Source organism: Erythrolamprus reginae, chromosome 8 (genome assembly GCF_031021105.1).
Source record: "Erythrolamprus reginae isolate rEryReg1 chromosome 8, rEryReg1.hap1, whole genome shotgun sequence".
Lineage (NCBI taxonomy): Eukaryota > Metazoa > Chordata > Lepidosauria > Squamata > Dipsadidae > Erythrolamprus > Erythrolamprus reginae.
This window is the reverse complement of record NC_091957.1, coordinates 408,049-431,946: the sequence shown is the minus strand read 5'-3', so window position 1 is coordinate 431,946 and position 23,898 is coordinate 408,049. Positions and strand designations below refer to the sequence as shown.

Below are 23,898 nucleotides of genomic sequence, written 5' to 3'. Positions count from 1 at the left end.
ACTCGGATGCTGTACATCAGATTTCCATCTGGCTGGGCCACGAATCTAAACGGAGGAAGGTTCACACTCTTCGCCGATCCAGTAGGAATGGAGAGGAGAGGATACCAGTTCTTGGCAATCTGGCAAAGGGAGGAAGCAGGAGAATTGGTTAGTGCTGAAGGGGAGCCATTCCAAAGCCCAAACCCCTCCTGCCAGACCTGGGTAAACCGTTTGCAGTGAGAGCCCACCCTTGCCGGACTGATGCTGCTCCCTAGTTGGGCCATGAAATGCCTGCAGCCAGCCCAGAGAGCACCAGGGACCCCACAGTCTCCCCTGGGGTCCTCTTCCACTTAGCGTTGGGAGGAGGCATATAAATCCAATAAATAAATAAATAAACTCCCTTCCAGTATTCCCAGAGCTGACCCTTTGGTTATCGAAGTTCGGCACGGAGGGAACATTCACTGTGGCTCCCAGCCAGCAGACTCCACCCAAGAGAAGGGTGCCCAGCAGAAGCTTCATGGCTGCCCGTCTTTTGACCCTCCGCTGCTCAGCCTCGGCCCTTGCTCCTTTTATCCTCCCCAGGCTCCTCCAGGCGAATCCAGCCTTGTCCAGGAAGCGACGGAAGGAGGACGATATGGACCAGTGGCAGAAGCAATGGACCTTGCGTTGGATGCCCTTCGGAACACAGCCGGACAGGACGTTCCCTGCAGAGAGAGCATCGCCCTCCCTCCCAAGCAGCCTGGGTGGGGGTCACTGTCACACCCGGAGGCATTTATCCTTTGCTCCCCACTCCCCCTTTGACCTGCTGAGGACGGCGTGTGTGTGGAGGGGACCAGAGGGGGAGGGGCAAGGCAGAGAGAGGGCGGGGCTTCCCTTTGGCCATAGGGGTCTAGGATCATGGCCGTCCCAAGGACAGGAGATCAAGGGAGGCACTCTGGGCCCCGGGTGGGGACTGACTGACCATTCCGTCTCTCCCCGGGGTCAGGGCCAGACCTTGCCTTCCGAGGGCCAGGGAAAAACAGCCAGTCTTACACTGTTTTTTTCGCCCTCCAGGATTGGCTTCTGGGGAGTTTGCTCTTTTTTAAGAAATATACTTTTTATGAAATATATAAAGATTTTAAAGATCATACAAAAACAAGAATTGAACCTCTTAAGCGTAATGACATATAATTCACACCAACCAAAGAAAGTACAAAATGCTCAACCTCTTGGTTTTTCTTACGGTGCTAGATACCAACAGTCTATATTCAGTTTCTGTTTATTTATATTTATAGAGAATATATATCTTGCAGATAGTACTTCTATTATCCCTTTTTTTCCACTTTGTTTGCATTGTCTTATATTTCTTATTATCCTCAATTTTATAGCAAACATTTCTTTGCTTTCTTAACAATCCTAGATCTATTTGATATATTTTCATTCACTGTATACAGCTTCTTTTATTTCCTCCTTGATAACCATGAAATACATTCTACACCCCATAAAATCTCCTCTTTCTCCTTGATAACCATTCATGAAATACATTCTACACCCCATAAAATCTCCAGTCCTCTTTCTCGTTTCATTCCAGAGTCATCTGGTCCATAAGAACCTTAGAAGAGCCGGGATGAATCAGGCCAAAACCCATCTAGTCCAGCATCCTGTGTCCCGCAGTGCCCCCCCAATTGTTCATGGGGATCTTGAGCAGGAAGAGAAGGCAGGACCCTCCCTTTCCCTGGACCCCCAACCAATGGGACCCAAGGGGACCCTGCCTGCCTCAACCCACATAGAGGCATAGGCGCTTGGACGTCCCTTTCAAGCACCACCAAACACTCGGTACCTATGGGTTCTGCACAATTGAATTTTTTAAATTGCCATACTCTCAACTGGTGTCTCTCATTGCTTCCAGAGTCTAGGTAGCCGGGGGGGGGGGGAGATGGGGACACCCCCTCTTCAGGAGAGGAATGAGGGAAAGCACACCGGATGTTTTGTTTGCTGGTTTTTATTGATGCTTCATTTGACAAACAAAGCTTGTCCCACACAGGCCCCTCGGACAGAGGTCAGGGTCTTCTTCCTTTCCGAAGTGGGCTGGGGGCTTAGCTTCTGGGGGTCCCTCTCTGTCCTGAATCTAGCAGGTTGCTGTGGAGGAGAGAAGAATTAATCATCTGAGGAGGAGGAGGAGGAGGAGGCATCCTGGTGAGCCCAGAGGTGGGGGTGCCTAGGGCAAAAGGTTTACCTTCTGGGGCAGCCCGCACAATGTCTCCGGTGGCCCCTACAGAGTCGGCAACCTTCCTGAACTTCACCTCCAGATCCGAGGATATGGTGGGCTTTCTGCCTGGAGGCAAGCGTGAAGGTTCAGGGTGGGTGGGTGGGTGTGGAGGGTGGGTGGGTGGGTGCTACTCAGGCTCAGAGCTTTAAACTCTGGAGGCAGGATGGAGAGAATCGGAGGAGGGGCAGAGATGCCAGTGGGGAGGGGGCGTCCCATCTGGCACCCCAAAGGCGGCCATTGGTGGCAGCCCTTTGGGGGCAAGAAGCACGGGGAGGCTCCAGCAACGTTAGGAAGGGCGAGACGAGGGTCTCCGCCGACCGGCCCCCAGGCCCCTCCTAACCAGGCCCCTCTCACCAGCCAGCTTCAGGTAGGTGTCCTCTTGCCCGAAGTAGGTGATGAGGTAGGTGGAATAGTCCGTGTCCAGGATTAGAGTGGAGAAGTTGCCTTCCGTGCAAAAGAGAAGCCGTTTAAACTCCCGGCCCCTGGAGCAGCCACCAGCCCTGGCCCCGAGCCTCCAAGGACGGAGGGCTGAAGCCTCTCGCGGGCGGGGCAGGGAAGGGGGCGGCTAGTCGGATGGCCACTTACCTCTTCCCTCGAATGTCCCCGGGCCCCCCTGTTGTTTGAGCCGGATTGTTTTTTTCTTGCACTTGCCCTGGCTGGAAAGAGAGGAGAAGCACACAAGCCTTTATTGGGGGGGGGGGACCCAAGCGAGACAGCCCTCGGCTCAAGTGTTGCAGAGAACAGCCCCGTCAGCTGTTAACTGGACCCCAGAACTCATGCCACTGGGGGGAGGGGGGTGATGAATACGGGACTCACAGCCCCAGACCCTTTTCCTTCGGGCCTGCCCCCCCCACACACCCTCTGGCCCCCAAAACCTACTCAAGGAGCTTAAAGCTGAACGCCACACCGCTCGCTGTGACCTTTACTGTAAATTGCGGATTCTTTTTTCCAATATTAATGTATGCCAGAGGATACCAAGTCCCAACGACCTGGAAGGAGCAACAAGGCGGGTTTGTTAGCGCTGGAGCGGCTCGGAGGTCCAACTCCTTCCTGCCAGACCTGGGGAGGCTTCATGGCAGGAGCCAGTCAATTCCCCCACGAGGGAAGCACCAGGGCCCAGCAGGGAGGAGCTCTTGCCTCCCCCTGCAAGATGGGGGTGCACCAAAGACCCGGCCAAGAGAAATGGGGTGGAAATCTGGCAGTGGGGGCCCTCTGCAGCCCTGAGGAAGAGACGGCAATTGAGGATTCTCCTGCCAACTTCCTGAGCCCAGAACAGCATAACCTCCTCTGTACTGTTTGCAATGAGAGCCCACCCTTGCAGGACTGACGCTGCTCCGTAGTTGGGTCACAAAATGCCTGCAGCCAGCCCAGAGAGCACCAGGCCCCCACAGCCCCTCCCCCCCTGGGGTCCTCTTCCACTTGGGAGGAAGGAGAACTTCCCAGCACTCACCTTTTCCTTATCGAAGTTCGGCATAGAAAGGATGTCCAGTGTGGCTCCCAGCCAGCAGACTCCACCCAAGACAAGGGTGCCCAGCAGAAGCTTCATGGCTGCCCGTCCTTTGACCCTCTGGCTGCTCAGCCTCGGCCCTTTGCTCCTTTTATCCTCCCCGGGCTCCTCCAGGTGAATCCAGCCTTGTCCAGGTAGCGACAGAAGGAGGACGACTCGGACCAGTGGCAGAAGCAATGGACCTTGCGTTGGATGCCCTTCAGAACACATCAGGACGGGACGTTCCCTACAGAGAGAGCATCGCCCTCCCTCCGGAGCAGCCTAGGTGGGGGCACAGTCTCGAGCATTTCACTTCTCCCCCCCCCCACCTGCTGTGAATGATCCTTGACCAATTCTGGTAATGACAGATTCTGAGGAGGATGAGCCAAGCCCATCTTGGTACCCTGGGCCAGTGGTGTTGCCAGCTGATGCAGACATGCCAATGACAGTAGGGTCTGACTTAGAGGCGAGGAGGGGAGGGAAGACCGGGAGCCTTTGCTAGACGCCCACTTTGGCAGGCGAAGAAAAAGGCAAGAATACTTGCATGGGAAAAGGAAATAATCTGTAGTTTGTTAACTCTCGGGAATGGTTGACCACTCACCATAGGTATTTAAGCGTGGCTGATGGGAAATTCTGGGTGGAGTTTCAACATTTTGTAATGGTGTCGGTTGATGTTTGAGGTTTCAGCCAGGTTACGCCAGCCAACTGTTATTTCCCTGCTAAAATCCTTGGAGTAAAAGTGCCTGTCTGTGTAGATGCTGGACAGCTGTAATTGTAAGTCAGGGAAACTGGAGACTCTTTGTCTCATGAAGGAATTCGCGATTAGCTTTGATCTTCGGCAGCAGCCCACCCGCTGGGCTCTTTTAACTCCTCACTGAGAAGCTGCCAGGTGAACTCGTGTGCATGAATTGGGCCTTCTATGTAAAACGATTGATCTGAAATATCCGCCTGTGGATTCCTCCTTTGCTTTCAATCAGCGTAGGCCCAGGATAGGACACACACACACACCCCTGGAATCAGAGCAGGCCAGAGGGTCCAATGCAAAGGTTTGGACCAGAGGGTTCAAGAAGCTCCTGATGCCAAAGAGAAGCTATGAACTTAGTCTCATGCTTCTCCAAGGATGTGCACGGAGTATGTTGCCTAGTTTGCTAATGGAACATCTACAAGAAAACAAGGAAGCTCAGAGGGCACCTGGGACCCCACAATCTCCCCCCTCTGCCTCAGCATTGGGAGAAAGTTGGACCTCCATGGGGGGCATTGCCATCCCCTCCCCTTTTTGCCACATCCCTGATGGGGCCGAGTCTTGCTTGGTGGCCCTCTTGGGGTGCTGCCCACCTGAGCCAAGCAGGCTCTCTCTGCCCTGCCAGGCCTGTGTTCTGAACCCCAAAGTCCCCGGTGTTGTTTGCAGGAGGGCATTTTCCAGCTGGGGGCTTTTTTCCCGCCCCCCTGCTGCCCAAAATTGCTCTGGGACTCAGGAAACGCCTTGCCCTTCCTCCTCATTTGCGGAGGTGGGTTGGGGAGCAACCTCTTCTCTTGCAGCAGGCAGAGTGAGGCCGAGGAGGGCTGGATCCTGTAGACTTTTCCCCATGGGGACCCTCCCACCCCTCGCAAGGTGCTCCCAGTTCACCCCTCTTTTCACCAGCCGCCCTCCATCCGGCAGGGCCAGGAGAAGCAGCCGTGGGAGAGCCATTTGGGTTAGGGTCTGTGCTGGAGCCCCTGCGGAGCCCCTTGGCTGGAGGGATGTGGACCTGCCCTTGCCCGGCGGGGGAAGGATTGCACCATCTGCCCCCCATCTCCTTTGGGGCCAGAGGAAGCAGTCCTGCCCTGCCCCCACGAAGGGGGGCAAAAGGTCCTGCAGGAACAGCCTGGGGTGGCCCAGCTATTCTGCTGCCCCCCCCTATTTTACACCCCTGGCCTGCTCTTTTCAATTCAGGCCTGCCCCTCCCCCACTGGACCCCCTCCCACCCCCAAGGCACAGGTGAAGGTGGCCCCACGGGGCAGAACGAGAGGAAGTCAAAGACAGGAGAAAGGGGCTGCGTTTGCGGAGTCTATTTATTAAGATTCCTCCCTGGGATTTGAGCCAAGCCAGAAATGCGCCCAGCTTCTGCCCCCCAGCCGACCGTCTCCAGGCCTCTGCTCTGGTCACCTGCATGGAAAGGAGCTGGTCAGTGGAATCAGGGTGCCGCCTTCACCTGTTTTTCATGCGGTGGGGTGGGATTTGGCATTGTAGAACCACCAGGGAAAACTCACCTGTTATTCTTATAGGCATTTCACTGCAGGGGAGAAAAGGTGGCCATTAATGGCAAAAGAAAAAGGATGAAGGCAAAGGATGCCCACCCACATGACCCCCCTCTCTTCCCCTGGCATGTAGACCCCACCCACCTTTCTGTGTAAGACATGCTCAAAAGAGATTTCAAGACGTCCATCCCCACGATTCTCCTTCCCTCCCTCCCTCATCTGTCTGTCTAGCATCACCCATCCATCATCTCTCATGTATCTCTGCCCTTGAGCTAACTGGAGTGGTCCCTGCTGTGTTTGTGGCAACGTTTTTCATTGTGGTTTGCCAGGCGGGAGAGACGGGGACTGGTCCAAAGTCAGCCCAGTGACCTCTACGCTTAAGGCAGGACTAGAACTCAGGTCTCCCCGTTTCTAGCCTGGAGGCCTGTAACCCTTGCTCTCATCTCTGCCCCACTTTTCAGCTCTGAATAGCATTACCGGTTGGGTCTAAAACCACGATCTGTTGTTCGGTGAAGCCGAGCCTTTTACATTCTTCTTTGAACTTCTGAATGATCTCTGGATTCTGATTGACTGTCCGGCCTGTGGGGGACAGAGTGGGTGTTGCTGAATGGGGAAGATTTCTGAAGGGGGGGCGGGGGCAGTCAGGGGTTTCCCATTGGATCAGGATGCTAGATCAGGACCCTTCAGCCTTTCAAAAGGCTTTCAAAGTCTTAACCCCTTCAGGGAGGTGCATAAAGAAAGGCGGGCGAGGGGATGGCAAAGCCCAGCCTGCCTCCTCGGGGCAGGGACGATGGGCCTTGGGGCACCTACTGTGAAGTGCTGAGCTTCTGAATTCGTTGCCAACGCTGATGGTGGACATGACGAACTCGCCCTGGGACTTCATGGACTCCACCGTCACCGTAGTGTCATCTGCCAGAAAAGGTTTGGGACATGAGGGAGAGATTCTGGCCGGCCGAAATCTAGCCAGGCTGGTGACCTTTTGGGAACTGGGACCTCAGCATTGGCCCTTTAGGCAGGATGGTTGATCTGATAAGTCTGCAGACCGTTTCAGGTATGTTACAGGTTATAATAGCAAGGCGTACCTATCAGAAACGGATGCGTAATTATTATAGAATCAAACTGCAGAAACTACAGTTGAAATGTAGAAGCCAATGGTAATTTTAACATCCTTCAACCTTTATAATGGTTAATGAAATGGAGGATGGACTTTCTGTGCCTTGTCGGGCTCCTAGGAAGCAGGGGCAGCCTTCCCCCCTTGAACTGCACCCATAGCACCTCGCTGCACCCCAAACAGGTCGGGACCTTGCAGGAGGACACCCCCCTTTATTTGCAGCCTTGGGGTCCCTCGTGTCCTGAAAGAATGGGAATGAATAGCCCCCCCCCCCGTAGTTCATGTAGAAGCAACAATCCAGGCTCCTATTTTACCTCTCTCCCCCCCCCCACTCGCCCTGGGACCCCCAGGAATCAGGAGAGTCCAGGCGACTGTCACCTCTTTTCCAATGGAAAAAGTAGATAGGCAGGCAAGGTGGATATCTCGAAATAACACATGGCGTCAAAACATTTAGAATATATATACTCTTTTCTAAGGAGCAACTGCGGTTCTTGGAAGGTCAGAATAATGGAGTAACACAGTTGGAGGTCTTCTACTCCAACCCTTTACAAACTCTTGTCCGATCTCAGAAACCTTCAGCGGTGGAGCCCCCCAACCCACCCCCCACGTCCCCAACAGCCTCTGGAGGCCGTCTGAGTCTCCCTCTCTCAATCCGGTGACGGGTGGACTTGCCCTGCAGCGGCCCTGGGGGCCCCGATCCCTTTGCATGGACGGACTGCCTGCCCAAAGGCCAAACTGCCTGAAGAGGGGCGGTCCCGAGAGAGCAGGGAACACTGTGTCCCCACTGCTCCCCACTGAAAGAGATGCTCTGGGGCTGCCCGCCAGCTCCTGCCCAGCCTCTGTTTGCAAGGCGGCCTCCCTGGGCCCCAGTTTTGATGGGTCACCGAGTCCAGCTCCGGGCAGCCCTTCACCAGTACACACCAAGGACGCCGCGATATTTTCCATCTTCTCCTCTTTTGAACTGGTACGTTACGTTCTTACACCCGTCCGGCCTGCAAAAGAGAAGGTGGAGAGAGCTCTTCCTTTGGAGGGGAAGGGGAGGCTGCCTGCCCTAACGCTCAAGACCCCCACCGTCAAACATTGGTCTCAGCTGACCTATTGAGGAAGGCTTTCTGGGGGGGGTCCAACAGGGTGGGGAGCATCACCAGGCTTTCACTATCATCCCTGGCTGTGGCCTCTTCCTGCCTCCCTCCATTGGCTTAAAGGCTTGTGGCTAAGGAAGCCCGGTCAGTGAGCATTTCCATCCACTCGATGCGAGTCCGGCTGCCCGGCCCCAGCCTCACTTTATGACATTTTGGGCATCTTTGGGGGCGTCTGCCAGACTGCTGTCCCGATCATTTGAGGCATTCCAGAGTCACAACTGGGTCAACGTGTTTGTGTCAGTGGCTGAAGAACCTCAACAGGTGCCTTCACTGTGCCTTCCAATCTAGCCGCTCTTTCTCAGCATGTCCCTTGCTTCAAGTCAGGCTTGAGTTCACATGACCTGTGTGCTCCTCCTTCAAATCTGCCCCAGAAGTCCACCCTTCCGGCCTGCTGGGCTCTGGGGGTGGCCTTGCCTAGGGCCTTGCCATCGGTCCACAAGGTACACTTACATGTGGATAAGGGCCGAAATGCTAATCACATTTTCCTCTGGTGTCGAGATGTCAGCGGCAAATGCCGGCAAGTATTTTAGATGCTCCAGGGCGTCTGTGGAATTGGTGGCAACGGCAAAGGTCATCCAGCGGCCCTTATCCTGAAGGAGAAAGTGGGAAGAGGGAGCCACCTTCAGTCTCTGGGAGGGACCGGCCTGGCGCCTGCTCCCTTGAAGCCTCTCGGCGGCTCGGCGGCTCCACTTCCAGCCACGGGAGCAGCTGCTCAGGACACAGGGACCTATTGCGCAAAGCACCCAAGGAGCAGCGGAGGGAATCCAGCCCAGGGCAGAGATGGACAGCCATCTCTCTGAAATGACCAGGGGGGGATGTCCCGCTTGAGCAAGGCCTTGGGCCAGAATTTAGATGTGGCTGCAACAAAAGGCTTTGTGTTCACAGCTTCGGTTTGACTCACTGCAGAGAGAGCGTTTGCGATGCCCCCTCCCCCCAAGACCCAAAGTTAAGTCTTCTCAGTCACAGAAACGAGGGAAGAGAAGAACGATGCAACCATGTTCTTGCCCAGTCTGGCTACCACAACCCACCCCCGGCTGGTCCTTTGGCCTGGAGAGAGAACGTGGGGAGGCCTGGCACAATTTACCTTCAGCATTAGTGAAACACTCACGTCAACAGAGGGGGTCATGTCCCATGTATGAGATTGCAGTGTTGGGGTCCCCTGATCAATCACCCCAAAGCAAGCCAGCCCTGCTCCAGCCACCCCAGTCTACCTCTATGCTGGTTGTGGTCACTTCTTTCCATTCAGCCTGGACGAAGCAGCAGAGGGCGAGGCCCAAGGCCAACAGCAAGGATTTCATCTCGCTTGGTCCTTTGTCCTTCTCAACCGAAGAATATTCTGAGAGTCGGAGGCAGGTGACCGGCGTTTGCAGCGGATGCTGCTCTTATAGAGCCCAGGGGGCTCCCCGTGCCCCCCACCCTCGCAGACTCTTGCGTCATCTCCACCCAGGCGTGCAACCACCGAGATAACGGGGTTTTTCTTGGCTGGGCCCCTGATCTTCTGGGGGCCCCAGCCGGCAGACTGACCGTTGACACTGACGTTCTCCAAATGGGACGTTTGTGTTGGCTGTGGACCCAGTGGGCATTTGGCCTGCAGCCCAGCAGGAAAGGTCTCCCTCATTGTTTGGAGCTGGGCAGCAAAGGTCAGCGGCTTGGCTAAAGTGCAAAACTAACAAGATTGCAAGCGGCCAGGTGAGAGAACAGAGGAGGAGATGGGGTCAGGAGACCAAGGTGTTCTCACCTGCTCAAGAGGCGATAAGACATCATGGCTAGTCTCAAATAATACCAACTTTTAGGAAACGAGGATAGAAATGGTATGGCTGCTTTTGGCCTGTTGTGTTCCAAGAACCCATGGGCAGCTCAAGATGACGTGAGGAAGATAAGGAACTGTGGAGGGGTTTCGTTTCCAAGGAGTTTCATGCGCACAGTTAAGAGAAAGATTTGATGCAACGATTGCATGTCCCAGAGGGACTTTTTCAAAAGGCAGCTAGATTTTCTTTGTTTTTGCTTCTCATCCAAGAAACTTTTTCAGTTCTGACTAAATGGTGGGAATGGATGGATTTGTATTCAGTAAGAAGTCAAGAGGGTTCTTTGCTGAGAGACGAAACCTCTTCAGGGGAAAAAGTCCAGATGCCTTTTGAAAAAGCACTTTCGGGTCAACCAGGACTGAGATTCTCCACAGCCATTAAGATAAAACAGGGTACAAATTTTGGCTAAAATATACCGATGGATCAGTGGGACACAAGGTGGAAAAAGGGATCGAAATTCACACCCTGTTTTAATTTAAGAGAGAACTTTCACAAAAAGGTGAACTTTTGGCAGGACACCAGAGAAATCATCGTCAGTGGAAATATGAAAAACGTGGAGGGGAAGTTTGCTACACATGGTGGACTTGTAGAAAAGCAGAACAAATTGGAAACAAATAATATAATGGTGCAAAGAATTTTGAAGGTTAATATTGATAGGATCTTTCCTTCCTTCCTTCCTTCCTTCCTTCCTTCCTTCCTTCCTTCCTTCCTTCCTTCCTTCCACCCTCCCTCCCTCCACAAAAGAGGGAAAAAACCCCATGTGGTCACTCAGAGTTGACTTCTTCCTGGTGCCACACATTCAAAGGAACAATACACTCCCCCATTGTGAGGGTCACCTGCTGCAAGTGAGTCTGGAACTTGGGTTATGTAACCCCGGTTGTCCTACTCACTCAACCGGCTTGAAGAAGGAGTCAGGGGACGTGGGGGGCTAGACGCTGCCTCCTGCGAAGACCTTGAGCTGACCTCGAGAAGAGGGCGTGCAACCAAGAGACGCTCCAGGCTCCGCCCCCTCCCTCCGGCTGTTGCAGTATAGCATAAATGTTAGAATAGGATTTATATATCTGGACCTCTAGCATAAAAATGCTCTGCCTAATCCAGGATAGGAGGGGCACTAACTTGCCTAGTCTGCATTCCTGGCAATTACTACAGGGAAACAAAAGGGCCCAATAAACATCTCACAATAAACAAAGTTTTCACCACTTATAGGATCAAAGGGGGAGATTTACATTGCCTGAAGCAGACACAGGACGAGAGGGTGATTAAGGAAGATTAGTTGAGATAAGGCAGAAGGCTTCAGAGAAATTAGGTGTGAGAAACATCTGCTCTGAGGAAGAGTTTCTAGGAAATTGTTTCTTGATATATATGGGAAAAGGAAGAACTCAAAAGATACGTTTGAAGTTATGTTATTGGACGTATCACTTGACATGTATGTGTAATTATCCCCATTTCCTCATGTTCCCAAATAAAAAGGGGCACATGGCTCTATACCGTGTCACTTCACCCAGAGAGACAATGTGTCCAGGTTTTCTTTCTAGGATTCGCGTTCGTGAGTGACCCCACACGGCTGGGTGGCTCTTGGCCCCTTTTGAGGACATTGTCTTCACTAGGGATTTTGACCGCATCCACATCCGGCCGGCTCCCTCAGGGCCTGGTTGCTTGGGTTGCTGATGGGGCTCCCCCCAACTCAGGGGTGGGCTCCGACTTGCCCCTTACTGCCGATTCTCTTCCACCCGTGCCGTGGGGCTGAACCTTGTGGGTGCAGTGCCAAAAGATCAGAACAACCCCCACCCACAAAAAAAGGCTGAAAACAAGATGGTGACGAATGCGCAGTGCCGGGAACTCAGCCTCTGCACATGCTCAGAAGGAAAAAATAAATAAGTAAATAAAAATCCCGAAAAAAGATGGGGGCGCCCACGGACCAGTGTGAGATCATGTCATCGTGAGATGACCAGTGGTTCGCTACCGATCCCAGCTGGACCTTTCACATAATCTCTGGCTGTGGGAGGGATGTGGAAACACACGCACACACACACCCCGTGAAGATGCTGAGATGAGGGCTGTGTCCCACCACACCCTCTGCTGCCAGCTGTGTGGTTGGCACTTCTCCACACCACTCGCTTGTCTTGCCTGCTGGGAAACCACACCAGTCCTGATAGAGAACACGGGGGGGAGGACAGGAGTCTGTGTGTGTGTGTGTTGGAGGACCCCCTCCCTTGCTCAGGCAAAGGAAGCTGCTTTGGGAGGGGGTAGTCTCCTGCCCCCCCAGGGGCCGCTGCTTCAGCCGTGCGTTGCTCCCAGTTTGGCCCAGTTCTGAGAACCAGTAGTCCCAGCGACGGGAGGCTCTGCCCACCCACCCAGGATGCTTGTGCGCATGAACAGAAGCTCGTGAGCATGTGCAGAAGTGTTGCACACGTGTATGCACGCACGCAAACCGCTAGCGATGGGTTTTAGAACGCACTACCGCACTGCTTGTGGTGGCTCAGTGGTTAGAGCACAGTACTGCAGGCTACTCCGGCTGACTGACTGCAATTCCGCAGTTCGAATCTCATCAGATTAGATTAGATTTATTGGATTTATATGCCGCCCCTCTCCACAGACTCAGGGCGGCTCACAACAATGGTAAAAAACAATACATAGTAACAAATCTAATATTTAGCAATCTAAATTACAGTTTTAGGTTAAAAAATCCAAAAGAAACCCCAATGTATAAAAAACAAGCACACAGTCGAATCATACACAGAAACTACATGGGCAAGGGGGAGATGCTTCAATTCCCCCATGCCTGACGGCAGAGGTGGGTTTTAAGGAGTTTTCGGGTGGGAGCAATCCTAATCTTCCGGGGGGGAGCTGGTTCCAGAGGGCAGGAGCCACCACAGAGAAGGCTCTTCCCCTGGGTCCCGCCAGACGACATTGTTTAGTCGACGGGACCCAGAGAAGACCCACTCTGTGGGACCTAACCGGTCGCTGGGATTCGTGCGGCAGAAGGCGGTCTCGGAGATCAGGCTGGAAGTTGACTCAGCTTTCCGTCCTTCCATTGTGGGTCAAATGAGGAGCCAGATTGTTGGCGTCCGGAGGCTGTAACCCACCTCGAGAGGGCTGTAACCCACTGTGAAGCTGTGTATAAGTGCTAGGGCCATGGTGCGAATGTTCCACCTCTAATCCCGACTCCTCTTTTATTGCCCTGCTCAGTTTGGCAAGGGCTCTCACGCCCCCCACCCCCAGGGAGGGCCTGGGTTGGCTCCCAGGGGGGACTATGGGGAGAAGGGGAGGTCCCCGACTGAGGTTGGAGCATTGAGGTCACTCCGCTTGCTCCTGCCTTGCAGCTCCTTCTATGGGCTGCCCTGGGACCCCTGGAGGGGCTTCTCTCTGTGCTCTAGATGGGCTTTCGGGGGGGGGGCTTTGTCGTGGGACGGGATGGCCAATTTGGGTCCAGTGGAGCTAAGCAAAGAGATGGGCTGGGACTGACCCTGGTCGGTCCAAAGGAGAGAGGAAGAAGTGGGCAGCCTGTTGTGTTGGTTTATTGCAGTTTATTGGAGGTCCACCCTTTGCTCTGTCTGTCTGTCTGTCTGTCTGTGTGTGTGTGTGTGTGTGTGTGTGTGTGCCTCCAACCCCTGATCCTCAGAGATGTCAGGCAGATATCTCCCCCTCCCGCTGTCAGGTTTAATTAAGAGCCTCGGTGGTTCTGGGCAGTGGTTGGAGTGCAGAACTGCAGGCTAATTTATTAATATTGTTCCCTGATTGCTTGTTTGACCCCTATGACAATCAATAAGTGTTGTGCCTACTGATTCTTGACAAATGCATCTTTTCTTTTGTGTCCACTGAGAGCATCTGCACCAAAGACAAATTCCTGGTGCGTCCAGTCACACCTGGCCAAGAAAGAATCCTATTCTATTCTACTCTAATTCTGCTGACCACCGGCTGACAGAAGGATCACCAGCCTTCCATCCTTCCTTCTGAGCAGGAGGGGGGTCAAATGAGGGGCCAGAGGCTGACCCTCTGTAAACCGCTTAGAGAGGGCGGGAAAAGCACCGGGCAGCGGTAGATAAGTCTGAAAATGCTTCTGCTCTTCATTTATCTCCCTGTTTGTTTACTCAATTTACATGTCTACCCCCTTGCCTGGGGGAGACTCTGGGTGGGGGGAACCCTCGGTGCCTGTGGCTCTCGGTTTGGGAACCAGATCTCAGGATCAGCCCTGAGGGGGAGGGTGGGGGGGCTCAGAGGAAGGGGGGAGGGCAGGGGGCGGCTCAGAGGAAGGGGCTTGCTTCTCCGGCACAGCAAGGAGAGACCTCCCCTCCCCCACATCTGAGGGGCTTTTGCCAAAGAGGCCACACACACACACCCCGGGCCCATTGGAGGGGGGCAAAGTCCTGAAGGAACAGCCTGGGGTCTTTTAGCCCCCCTCCCTCCGCCCCACATTTCTCTCCCTCACCATTTTAAAATTCAGGTCTGCCCCTCATTCTCCCGACCCCCACTGACTGGGTTGTCCCCCAACTCCAGCCCATAGATCAAAATCCCCCCCACCCTCCCGGCAGCGTGGAAAAAACTCCCATTGGAGACAAAAGTGCAGGAACTGAATCTATTTATTGAAATTTGAAATTTGAGCCGAGTCCGACACACGGGCAGCCGCTCCTTCTGGCTGTCTCGAGGCCTCCGTTCTGGTCACCTGCAAGGAAATGAGGGGGTGAATGGAAGCATATTGGGGAGGGGGTGCTGGCCTCCAGGTTGGGGGGGGTGGTCCCTGGGATTTGCTCCTGGGCACCTGGGGACAACTCTCCCCACCCCACCCCTAGGTTTCATGTGGTCAGCCAGACTCCCCCCCCCACTCCTTTGCAGCGTCCAGCTCCCTGGAGAAGCATCCTGCAGTCAGTGACAGGGAGGGAGGGTCCGAAGAAGACCACCGTCTCTAATGCACCTACCTATGAGGACCGTGGACACGTCCCTGTGGAAAATGGAAAAGAGCAGGTTGGATGCGGGCAGGGCCCCTGGCCCCACAGGTGGGCCTCTGAAGGGACAGGGGCCACCCCCCCCAAGGGCTGCAGCCCCCGGAAAGGCACGGAAGCACAGATCTTGGCCTGGCACGCCCAAGGGGAGGGGGAGGCCTGGGGAAAGCCGAGGGGCCAGGGCTGCTCTCGGCGGCTGCTGGCACGCAAGGCCCCCTGGCAGGATTCCACCACAACCTTCCCGTCCCCCAAGAAAAGTGTGGAAGGAATTAATTTCAACTGCCCTCCCACTCGTGAAACTCCCACTCGTGGCAGAAAACGGGCCCGTCCGGTGGCAGTGGTGGCACCCATAACGGAGTTGCCCTAACAAGGCCCCGGGGTCTCCCCTCCGCCTGCAGGGGCTCTGGGCAGCCTCCAAGCACCTACCTTCTGCGGGATGGCGGTGAACCTCTTTGTCTCCCAGGCCGTGTCTACCACCAAATATCTTCAATGCTGCCGTGGCCTCATCAGTGTGGGCCACATCCTTGACTGCCGAGAGAACAGAGTCAGGCCGGAGTGGGCCCTGAGTGGGGGAGGGGGGCAGGGAAGGCTCCTAAGAGGGTGAGGGCCCCCAAAGGGAGGGGCCCCTCTTGGGAAAGAGCCCCGCTTGCAAGGGCCACCCTTGGATCGACTGGAACGGGCCCCCACCTCTGCTCTCGGGGGAGAACCGGAGGCCCTGAGCTCAGTGGGTGGTGCCCCCCCAAGCTCTGGCCAAGGGGCACCACAGGGATGCCTGAAGGGGGCAGTGCAGGGGCCATGTTTGGGGGCAGGGCCCTCAAGGTTCCCAGGCTACCAAGGGCCACCGCAGCCCTCTAAGGGTTCCTGCCTGGGAGGAGGAGCCCAGATCAAGGGGGCAGGATTGTCCCCACAGAATCCGGCCCCCTCCCGGAGCCTCTGCTGTTGAAGCTGAAGAAGAAACCGAGCGGGGGAGGGCTGATTTTGCAAAGCCAGCCCAGGTTTATCCGCCCTCCCCACCAAGATTCCCCACTGCTCTGAAGGGCTGAGAGAAATGACAGATGGATGGGGCCAGCCAAGTCCACCTGGGCCGGCCTTCCTCTCCCCTCCGGCTGAGAGATGTACCTATGGCGGACGCTATATTGCACTCCCCCTTCGGATGGGTAATTTTCATGTAGAATAACACAAACTTCTCGCTGACATTTACGTATTGCACAGTCTTTGTGCCGCCTCTCCCTGCAAGAAGAGATGAAGTCAATGGAGTGGGATAGAAAGAGCGAGGGGGGAGGGGCTCTTCTCTCCTGGTCCCCTGAGGAAGAGGAAGCCGGGGTCTTTGGGATGGAAGGCAGCACTGAGGGGCCCCTGCCTGGGGGAAGCCCCAATTAAAGCTCCCCAGAAGGCGGAGACGCAGCTGGCTTGAGCTGGGGCTGAATTCCTCCTGCAGCCCGGCTGCCCTGGGCTCTTGGGGTCTTAAGGGGCCCATCCCCCTCAGCTGCCCTGGGCAAGGGGGCTGGGCCCTGAGGGGGGCACAGCGGACATTCCAGCCCCCGCCTCGTTCCTTTCCCAACCCCCACCAGGACCCCCGATTCTTTGCCCGCTAGGATCCTGTTGTTAAAAGCCAGCCCACCCCCTTCGATACGTACCACAGTTGGCCACGAAGACTCCGTCTTTTTTCTCGATCTTCACCTTCATTGCCTTACAGCCCTTTGGCCTGCGAAATGATGCCAAAACTCCTGAGGGCCTCTCGCCCCTGAGGCAAACCACCTGCCCTCCCGGACGGTCCTTCTGCCCCACCTCCAGGTCTCCGGCTGAGCCCACCCATGGCCTGGGGTCTACTGCAGGTGGTCTCCTCAGTCCTCAAGCACTCCCCTAGGTGCGGGGGCTTCGTCCTGGCCTACCCAGTGTCAGCCTGGGCCCTGATGGACTGGGCTCACCTTGGTGGTTCTCCCCGAGGCTGAGATGTCAGGGGGGCCTGCCCTTAAGGGGAAGCAACCCCAGCCCCAAGAGCAGCACTGCTGGACCCCTGGGCCTCTGGGCCTCATGCAAGCAAGCTGCAAACGGGGGCACTTACGTGCGCATGTCCATCGTCATTTCCAATTTGCCATCCGACAGTACCGCAAAGGAGACGGGACAGAGTGGCATTTGGGTCACCATTTTCTCCATCTTCTGGCAATTGGTTGCCGTGGCTACCACGAACCCTTGACCAGGCAACTGGGGAGCAAGGGCAGCGTTAGGGACCCAGCTGGCATCTGCAGAAGGAGCCTCTCTCTCCCTTGTGCCAGGGAGGCTGCCCGTCTCTGGGCGAGAGATGCGGACCCCCTGACCGGGGGCCAGCCTCACAGACCCTTCCAGGGAGGGGGGGGTCCTGAATGGCTTCTCTGAGGGTTTCATATTCGGAAAGAGTTGGCTTCACCAGAAGTTCCACCCAAGGGCATATCGGCACAAAGCGTCTGAAATCCACCAGGCTGACTTATTTGCCAGTTTTGATATATTGCGGACTCCTCCCAAGTGGGAAAGGACCCTCGCTGCCCACTGGAGGGGGAGGGGGGAGACTGTGGGCACCAGCTTTCCCCTCTGTGCCCAAAGAGGGGCTTCTGGTGCCGGGGTTCAGGGGGAGGCCAGGGAAGGGCACCCAGAGCAGAAACACCCACCCCCCGCCCACAGCCACCTGGACTCACCAAACTATGGTCGAAGTCCTCAAATCGTATGTCATCAGCCTGGACGAAGCAGCAGAGGGCAAGGCCCAAGGCCAACAGCAAGGATTTCATCTCGCTTGGTCCTTTGTCCTTCTCAACCGAAGAATATTCTGAGAGTCGGAGGCAGGTGACCGGCGTTTGCAGGGGCTGCTGCTCTTATAGAACCCAGGGGGCTCCCCGTGCCCCCCACCCTCGCAGACTCTTGCGTCATCTCCACCCAGGCGTGCAACCACCGAGATAACGGGGTTTTTCTTGGCTGGGCCCCTGATGCCACGAGGACCCCAGCTGGCAGGCTGACCTTACCCGTTGACGTTCTCCAAACAGGGGACGTTTGCGTTGGCTGCAGACCCAGTGGGCATTTGGCCTGCAGCCCACCGGGAAAGGTCTCCCTCTTTGTTCGGAGCTGGGCAGCAAAGGTCAGCGGCTTGGCTGAAGTGCAAACCTGCGAGTAGCCAGGTGAGAGAAAACAGAGAAGATGAAGTCAGGCGTCCGAGGTGTCCTCAGGTGCTCAAGGGGTGATGTGGCACCACACAAGGCAGTGTTTGTGGGGGAGAGAAGTAGGGACGAGCGTCTTCCCTGCCTTGCTCTGCTCCAGGAGTCTCTCTGTCTCTCTCTCACACACACATATACACAAGCCCTCCAGGGAATGGGGGTTCCCCAAGGTGGGGACAGGCCGTGCCGCCGTGAGGGCCCCCGTGCCACCCTTCTCCCCTCCATGAACACGCTCTCAGTGCCCCACCGTTTCACCCCTCTGGGCCTCTACGGGGGGACTCCGTGGATCCACCTGATCCTACAACCCAACCCAGGGCGGATCCCCTGGTGCAAGTGGGTCTCAGAGGAGAGAGCAGAACTGGTCACCCCAACACTGGGCAGTTTCCAAAGTTTACTGGGTCCAAAGGGCTCCTTTCCTCTGCAGCCCCCTCCCCCCTTCGTCCAGCCCCCCCTTTGCAATAAGCTTAGGCCAGGGGCTTCTTCCGGGGCCCGAGCACCAAATCCTTGGCGAGGTGGGCAATAGCGTGCAGGCTGCTGCCCGGAGGGAAAGGCCACTCCTGGCCAGAGCTAGGCTGCCCACGTGGCCCCGGAAGGAGTGAGAGGGAAGGTCCTGCAGAGATTCCTAAGGGTTGAGCACAATGGGGCGGCTTCTGCTTCTGTCCCATTGCTTTGCAAAAGGTCAGCGGCCAAGACAAGAAGTCACAAAGTGAAGGAGGGCTGCCTGTTGCCACCGCTGGCCTTTGTGTCGTGTCCGTGGCTGCTGTTTTATCCGGGTTTCCCTCCCTCTTTCTAGGCAGACGCCCTTTCCCAGGCCGCAGGGGGGGCGCAGGGCAGAGCGGAGGGGATTCCTCTCCCCGTATACGCGTGGCCAGAAAGGTCTCTTCTCCCTCACCTGGGCAGGTGCTGAAGGGCGCTGGGCTCTTCCTTTGGTCTGGGGCTGCCTCGTGGGTCACCGGGGCCAAGGGGGAAAGCAAGGGGGGGAGCCGACAATCTCACCTGATTCTTTCCACCTCTCCCAGAGGTTTCACCCCTCCCTCCATGCCATTAGGCCACCACAGGGTGTGAGGAAGTGACCCCAGCCTCTCCGGGCCTCAGAGGCAGGAGGGCCACACCGGTGCAAAAAGGAGGACGTCTCCAGCGGCCCAGGGGCTGAGCAAGGGGGCTGTTTCCCAGACGGTGGTCCCAGCGAAGGCCCCTCCACTCCTGCCCCTTTGGCTTCACGGGATTCGCAGCCCCCGGCCGAACCTTCTCCCTCCCCTGCTGCTTTTGGCCCCTCGGCCCTGCTGCCCACACAACGGCCAAAGGTGCAGGGTGGACATTTCCTTGGCGCACACGTGTCCCCGGATTTGAAGCCTGGCGCCCTTCTGGCCGTTGGGCCATGGCCCCCCCCTCCTCCTCCTCCAAGTTGGAAATCCAACTCCCTCAAAACTGAGGAGGAATTAGAGCACCAGGTGCTGGACCCAGGGGCGTGGATCAGTGGATCAGGAAGCACTTTGCGGTTTGGCAGTTGTTGATCTTGGAGTCCCTCTTGAAAGGGACGAGAGCAGCCGCCACCACCAATAAAAGCCAGCCAGGGTCCGGGGCAGCCAGAGCCAGGTGGCACCATGAGCAGAGCCCTCTTCCTCCTCTGGCTGGCGGCCACAACCTGTCGAGGGGAGAAGGAGTCCCCCTGCCCAGGTGAGCAGCTGCGGGTGGGCTCTGAGGACGGAAGCATCGCCAGCCTTCGCGGATGAGAAGTTTGCTAAAATAAGAGAGAGAGAGAAAATAAAAGTGAGGCATCTTCCTTTCTTCTCCCCTTCCAGAAGCCCAAGCGCTGGACTTGAATGGCAACAAGTGGACCGTCCTGCGGGGATGCCCAGGCTCTCCAGGCTCTCCAGGGCCCCAGGGGCCCCCAGGTGTTCCAGGGGCCAAAGGTGGGTCTGTTGATGGGGGGGATGAAGTGGCTCCTGCATCTGACCCCCACATCTTCTGGTAAGGGGAGGTGGACCCTGCTGCGAAGGGAAAGCGCTGGGGCGGCCACAAGGTGGGAGGGGGCCCCTTTCTTCCCCTGAGCTCAGCCCCCGCCCTGGCTTAAGGCTGACCCCCTCCACCCACCCGAAGGAGGGCCTGGAAGCTCACTTGGCCTTCTTCCCCCAACAGGTGAGAGAGGCTTGCAGGGGACCCCTGGGGAGGCTGGACCCCCTGGCCCAAAAGGTAAGGGGGCAGACGGAGGAGGGATTTGATTCCAGAGTTCAAGGGAGGGGGGTCTGCATGGGTGGTGGGAGGAGCGTTTGGGGAAAGACGCCCCAGAGAAGGCACATTCAGATTTGGGCTTGGATTGCCTGATCTAGACGGTGGAGACCCCCAGGCCACTCCGAGACCCTCCCCCATCCGCTGGCCTGCCGTGTGGGCAGGGGAGAGGCAGGCAGGGGGGGAGGTTGGTCCAGGGGGACTGAGAGGAATCTCTTCCTTTCGCCCAGGAGAAAAAGGGGAGGCAGGAAGACCCGGAGAGAAAGGTGAGAGTTTCTTCTGCTGCTCTGGGACCCCCTCCCTCCCACCCCCACCCCCCTTTCTCTCTCTCTCTCTCTCACACCCACCATTTTGGGTCTGCCAGAGACATTTCTGAAAGGGAGGGAGGGGCTCCCTGCCTCCCGTCCCCCCTGGGAACATTGGGGTGAGTGGGGGGGTGAGCACGGCAGCCCCTGGTTCCTCCCCCCTGTGCCTGAGTGATGCCCTTTGACCCCAAGACTGGGGGGGATTCTCCCTTCCTCTTCTTTCCTCTTTGCCTTCCAGGGAGTAAAGGCGACCAAGGAGAACTTGGTAAGAACTCTCACCACCCACACAGGAAGACAAAGGGGTCCATGGGGCTGAAAGGGACACGCAGGATGTAAAATAAGGCCCCCTAGAGGTCTTCTAGTCCATCCCCCTTCCCCCCCTTCCCCCCCCCGCAGGCCCTCCCTGCCCCCTGGGGTGGGAAATGGTCCCCGATCCCAAAGGAAAGAGGGGGGCAGGCAGGGGGAGACCCCCGCCCTTCCTGAGCTGCTCCATTGCTTCCTTCCTTTCCACAGACGAGGAGGGGCTGGAGGCTCTGCAGTGCAAGCGAGGTGAGTGGGAGGGGGCTCCTCCCTACCCCCTTCTCTCCTTGTCCCCTTCCCAAATATCCGGGGGGAGCCAATCCACAGGATCCCCTTCCGATCCCAGGCAGAAACACAAAAACGGGTTTTCTCTAAAATAACAATCGTTTTTCCATTTAAAATTCAACACCACAACCACTTATTTATTTATTTATTTATTTATTTATTTATTTATTTTATTTGTTTTGTCAAGTACGTATTGGAGGTACGTAAAGATATAATAATATTCATATACATGATACTAGTAATAAGAAAAAAATAAGAAGAAACATTAGATATAATAATATTCATATGCTTGGTACTAGTAAAAAATAAAAGAACCAATAGGACAGGGGACGGAAGGCTGGCTGGAGCACCTACGCACGCCCCTTACTGACCTCTTAGGAATTGGGGGAGGTCAGCAGTGGAGAGTCTAAGGGTAAGGTTTTTGGGGTTAGGCCTTGGGGGACACCGCACTTAACTGGAACTTGTTGTCCGTTTGATAGGAACGCTGTTATCCAACTATGGAGGGATCCTGAGATGCCGTAGGATTTGAGTTTTAGAATTAGTTTGTCATGAGCCACTGAGTCGAAGGCTTTGCAGAAGTCAATATAAACTGCATCTATAGATTTTGTGCCCTGATCGAGATGTGTAGTCCATATATTTTTGCACTGAAGGAGTTGCGGGGTAATTTCTTTCTGAAACTTGGCCCACACAACCAGCTGGAAGCCTGTTGCAGATCAGCTGCAGCTCCTGAGTCAGGAATCGGGGGGGGGGGTCCTCTGGGCCAATCCCCTCCTGGGGAAGGGAGCCCCCCTCTCCCGCCTCTCTTCCTGCCCAGGTGCCCGGAACTGCAGGGAGCTCCTGGCCAAGGGGATGGTGCTGAGCGGCTGGTACACCATCTACCCCAAGGACTGCCGGCCCCTGAAGGTCCTCTGCGACATGCACACCGACGGAGGCGGGTGGATCGTGAGTCCGGCCCACTGCAGATCCCGCGGAAGGAGAGGGGCAGCTCTGGGGATCCCCAACATTTGGGGAGGGAGAGAAAACCTGCTGCCCAGTGGGAAAGTGAGGGTGCCCGGCTGTCACCCGCAGGTCTTCCAAAGGCGATTGGATGGCTCGGTGGATTTCTTCCGAGACTGGGCGGACTACAAGAAGGGATTTGGGAGCGAGCTGACCGAATTCTGGCTGGGGAACGACAACCTTCACCTCCTGACCTCCCTGGGTGAGGGGCTTCTCCCTGGACCCCCCCGGCTGCCAGGGGAGAGGGGCCGGGGCTGGGAAGAGCCTCCGGTGGGCCCTGAGCCCCCTCTGCTGATGGAGGAGGTGCCAGAGCTCCAGGCTGAGGGCGTCTGAGCAGCAGGCCGGTGGAACCTCAAGGCTGCTCCCTTCATCCTAGGAGAGAGGAACGAACTGCGTGTTGACTTGATGGATTTCGAAAATAAACGATCCTTCGCCAAATACAAATCCTTCGGGGTGGCATCAGAACTTGACCAGTATCGGCTATCGGTGGGCAACTTCACAGGGGGGGCTGCAGGTGAGTCCCCCAAGATCTCCTCCTCCAGGAGCCCCCCCCCCAAATTGTACAGTGCCAGCCTGGCCCAAGAATGCGCCCCCTGGGCGGCTGATTCCCTGTAGACGCCCTGGACACCCCCCCTCCTCTCCCCCCCCCCCAGGTGATTCTCTAATGACCAGACACAACAACATGCCCTTCTCCACCCGCGACAAGCAGCAGGACCCCAAAAATATGAATTGTGCTAAGAGGTTCAAAGGGGCCTGGTGGTATAATGACTGCCACGCCTCCAACCTCAACGGGCAATACTTGGGGGGACCACACCAGTCTTTTGCGGACGGCATCAACTGGAAGACATGGAAAGGCTACCACGACTCCTGCAAGCAGGCGGAAATGAAGTTCAGGGCTGTGGCTTATGGGGCTCCTTCAACCGATGGGGATTTCTTCTGAGGGTCCCAAAGGGCATCTAGCCCACCTCTCCTGCTTTTGATCTGCTAACTGGAATTTGTATTTTAGAAACTTTAAATGATTAAATGATCTTTAAGCAGCTGCCCCCAAATGTCTTTTTGGGTCCTTTCCATCTCTCTCCCTCCTTCTGCACAGGAGCTGGTCAGCCAACGAGTGTCCAATTAATTCGTGCAATTAATAAATTGATTTGATCTGCAACCCAGCATCCAAGCGTCCTTCATTCCCAAGGCATAAAGTCTGCCAGCTGTTGCTGGGGGGGCGGGGGGGGGGGGGCTCAGCCTCCCTTCACAAGGCAGGACCAGGCCTGGCCCCTTCCCGTGCGGTCCACGCAGAGGACGGAGCCCCCAGGGGTTGTCCAGCCTCTCCTGAGCCTCCGTCTGCCCCCAAACTGAAGGGACTGTGGAGGGTGGGGGGAGGGCAGCCTTTGAACCCCCCCCCCCAGAGTTTGGATCCCCCATCAGTCTCCCCAGCCTCATTCAGTGGCCGGAGAGTTCGGCACCACAGCCAGCACCTCCCTCCCTCCCCCCCCTCCCTCGTGTAATTTGGACTTTTGGAGAAGGAAGAAGACCAGAGCAAAGAGGAAGGATGCGGGCGGAGACTCGGGATGAGGTGGGGGGCAGCCATGGGTCAGAGCAAGGAGAGCAACGTGGAAAAGAGCTGGGAAAAACCACCCCCCTCCCCTTTCTGTGCTCCT

The 23,898-nt window shown here is 56.2% G+C and overlaps 4 protein-coding genes across 4 annotated transcripts; 1 reads left to right on the top strand and 3 right to left on the bottom strand.

Annotated features, from left to right (window-relative positions):
• On the top strand, positions 1-23,190 carry LOC139170849 (ficolin-2-like). The gene is made up of 9 exons (XM_070758394.1): positions 1-147; positions 562-722; positions 19,934-20,044; positions 20,271-20,324; positions 20,591-20,632; positions 22,035-22,192; positions 22,319-22,448; positions 22,626-22,760; positions 22,900-23,190. Exons 2-9 carry the CDS (start codon positions 614-616, stop codon positions 23,184-23,186), a joined length of 1,026 nt encoding a protein of 341 aa, XP_070614495.1. The 5' UTR covers positions 1-147; positions 562-613; the 3' UTR covers positions 23,187-23,190.
• Positions 1,945-5,296, bottom strand: LOC139170854 (epididymal secretory protein 4-like). Its single transcript, XM_070758397.1, has 6 exons — positions 3,678-5,296; positions 3,107-3,216; positions 2,813-2,883; positions 2,582-2,671; positions 2,195-2,293; positions 1,945-2,097 (listed from the first exon to the last, which is right to left on the bottom strand). Exons 1-6 carry the CDS (start codon positions 3,942-3,944, stop codon positions 2,087-2,089), a joined length of 648 nt encoding a protein of 215 aa, XP_070614498.1. The 5' UTR covers positions 3,945-5,296; the 3' UTR covers positions 1,945-2,086.
• Positions 5,748-9,575, bottom strand: LOC139170682 (extracellular fatty acid-binding protein-like). The gene is made up of 5 exons (XM_070758169.1): positions 9,416-9,575; positions 8,655-8,794; positions 7,984-8,054; positions 6,762-6,860; positions 5,748-6,530 (listed from the first exon to the last, which is right to left on the bottom strand). Exons 1-5 carry the CDS (start codon positions 9,500-9,502, stop codon positions 6,409-6,411), a joined length of 519 nt encoding a protein of 172 aa, XP_070614270.1. The 5' UTR covers positions 9,503-9,575; the 3' UTR covers positions 5,748-6,408.
• LOC139171306 (extracellular fatty acid-binding protein-like) lies at positions 14,926-17,755 on the bottom strand. The gene is made up of 6 exons (XM_070759412.1): positions 17,622-17,755; positions 17,015-17,154; positions 16,587-16,654; positions 16,069-16,179; positions 15,376-15,477; positions 14,926-14,948 (listed from the first exon to the last, which is right to left on the bottom strand). Exons 1-6 carry the CDS (start codon positions 17,709-17,711, stop codon positions 14,926-14,928), a joined length of 534 nt encoding a protein of 177 aa, XP_070615513.1. The 5' UTR covers positions 17,712-17,755.
• Positions 23,191-23,898: the final 708 nt, after the last annotated feature.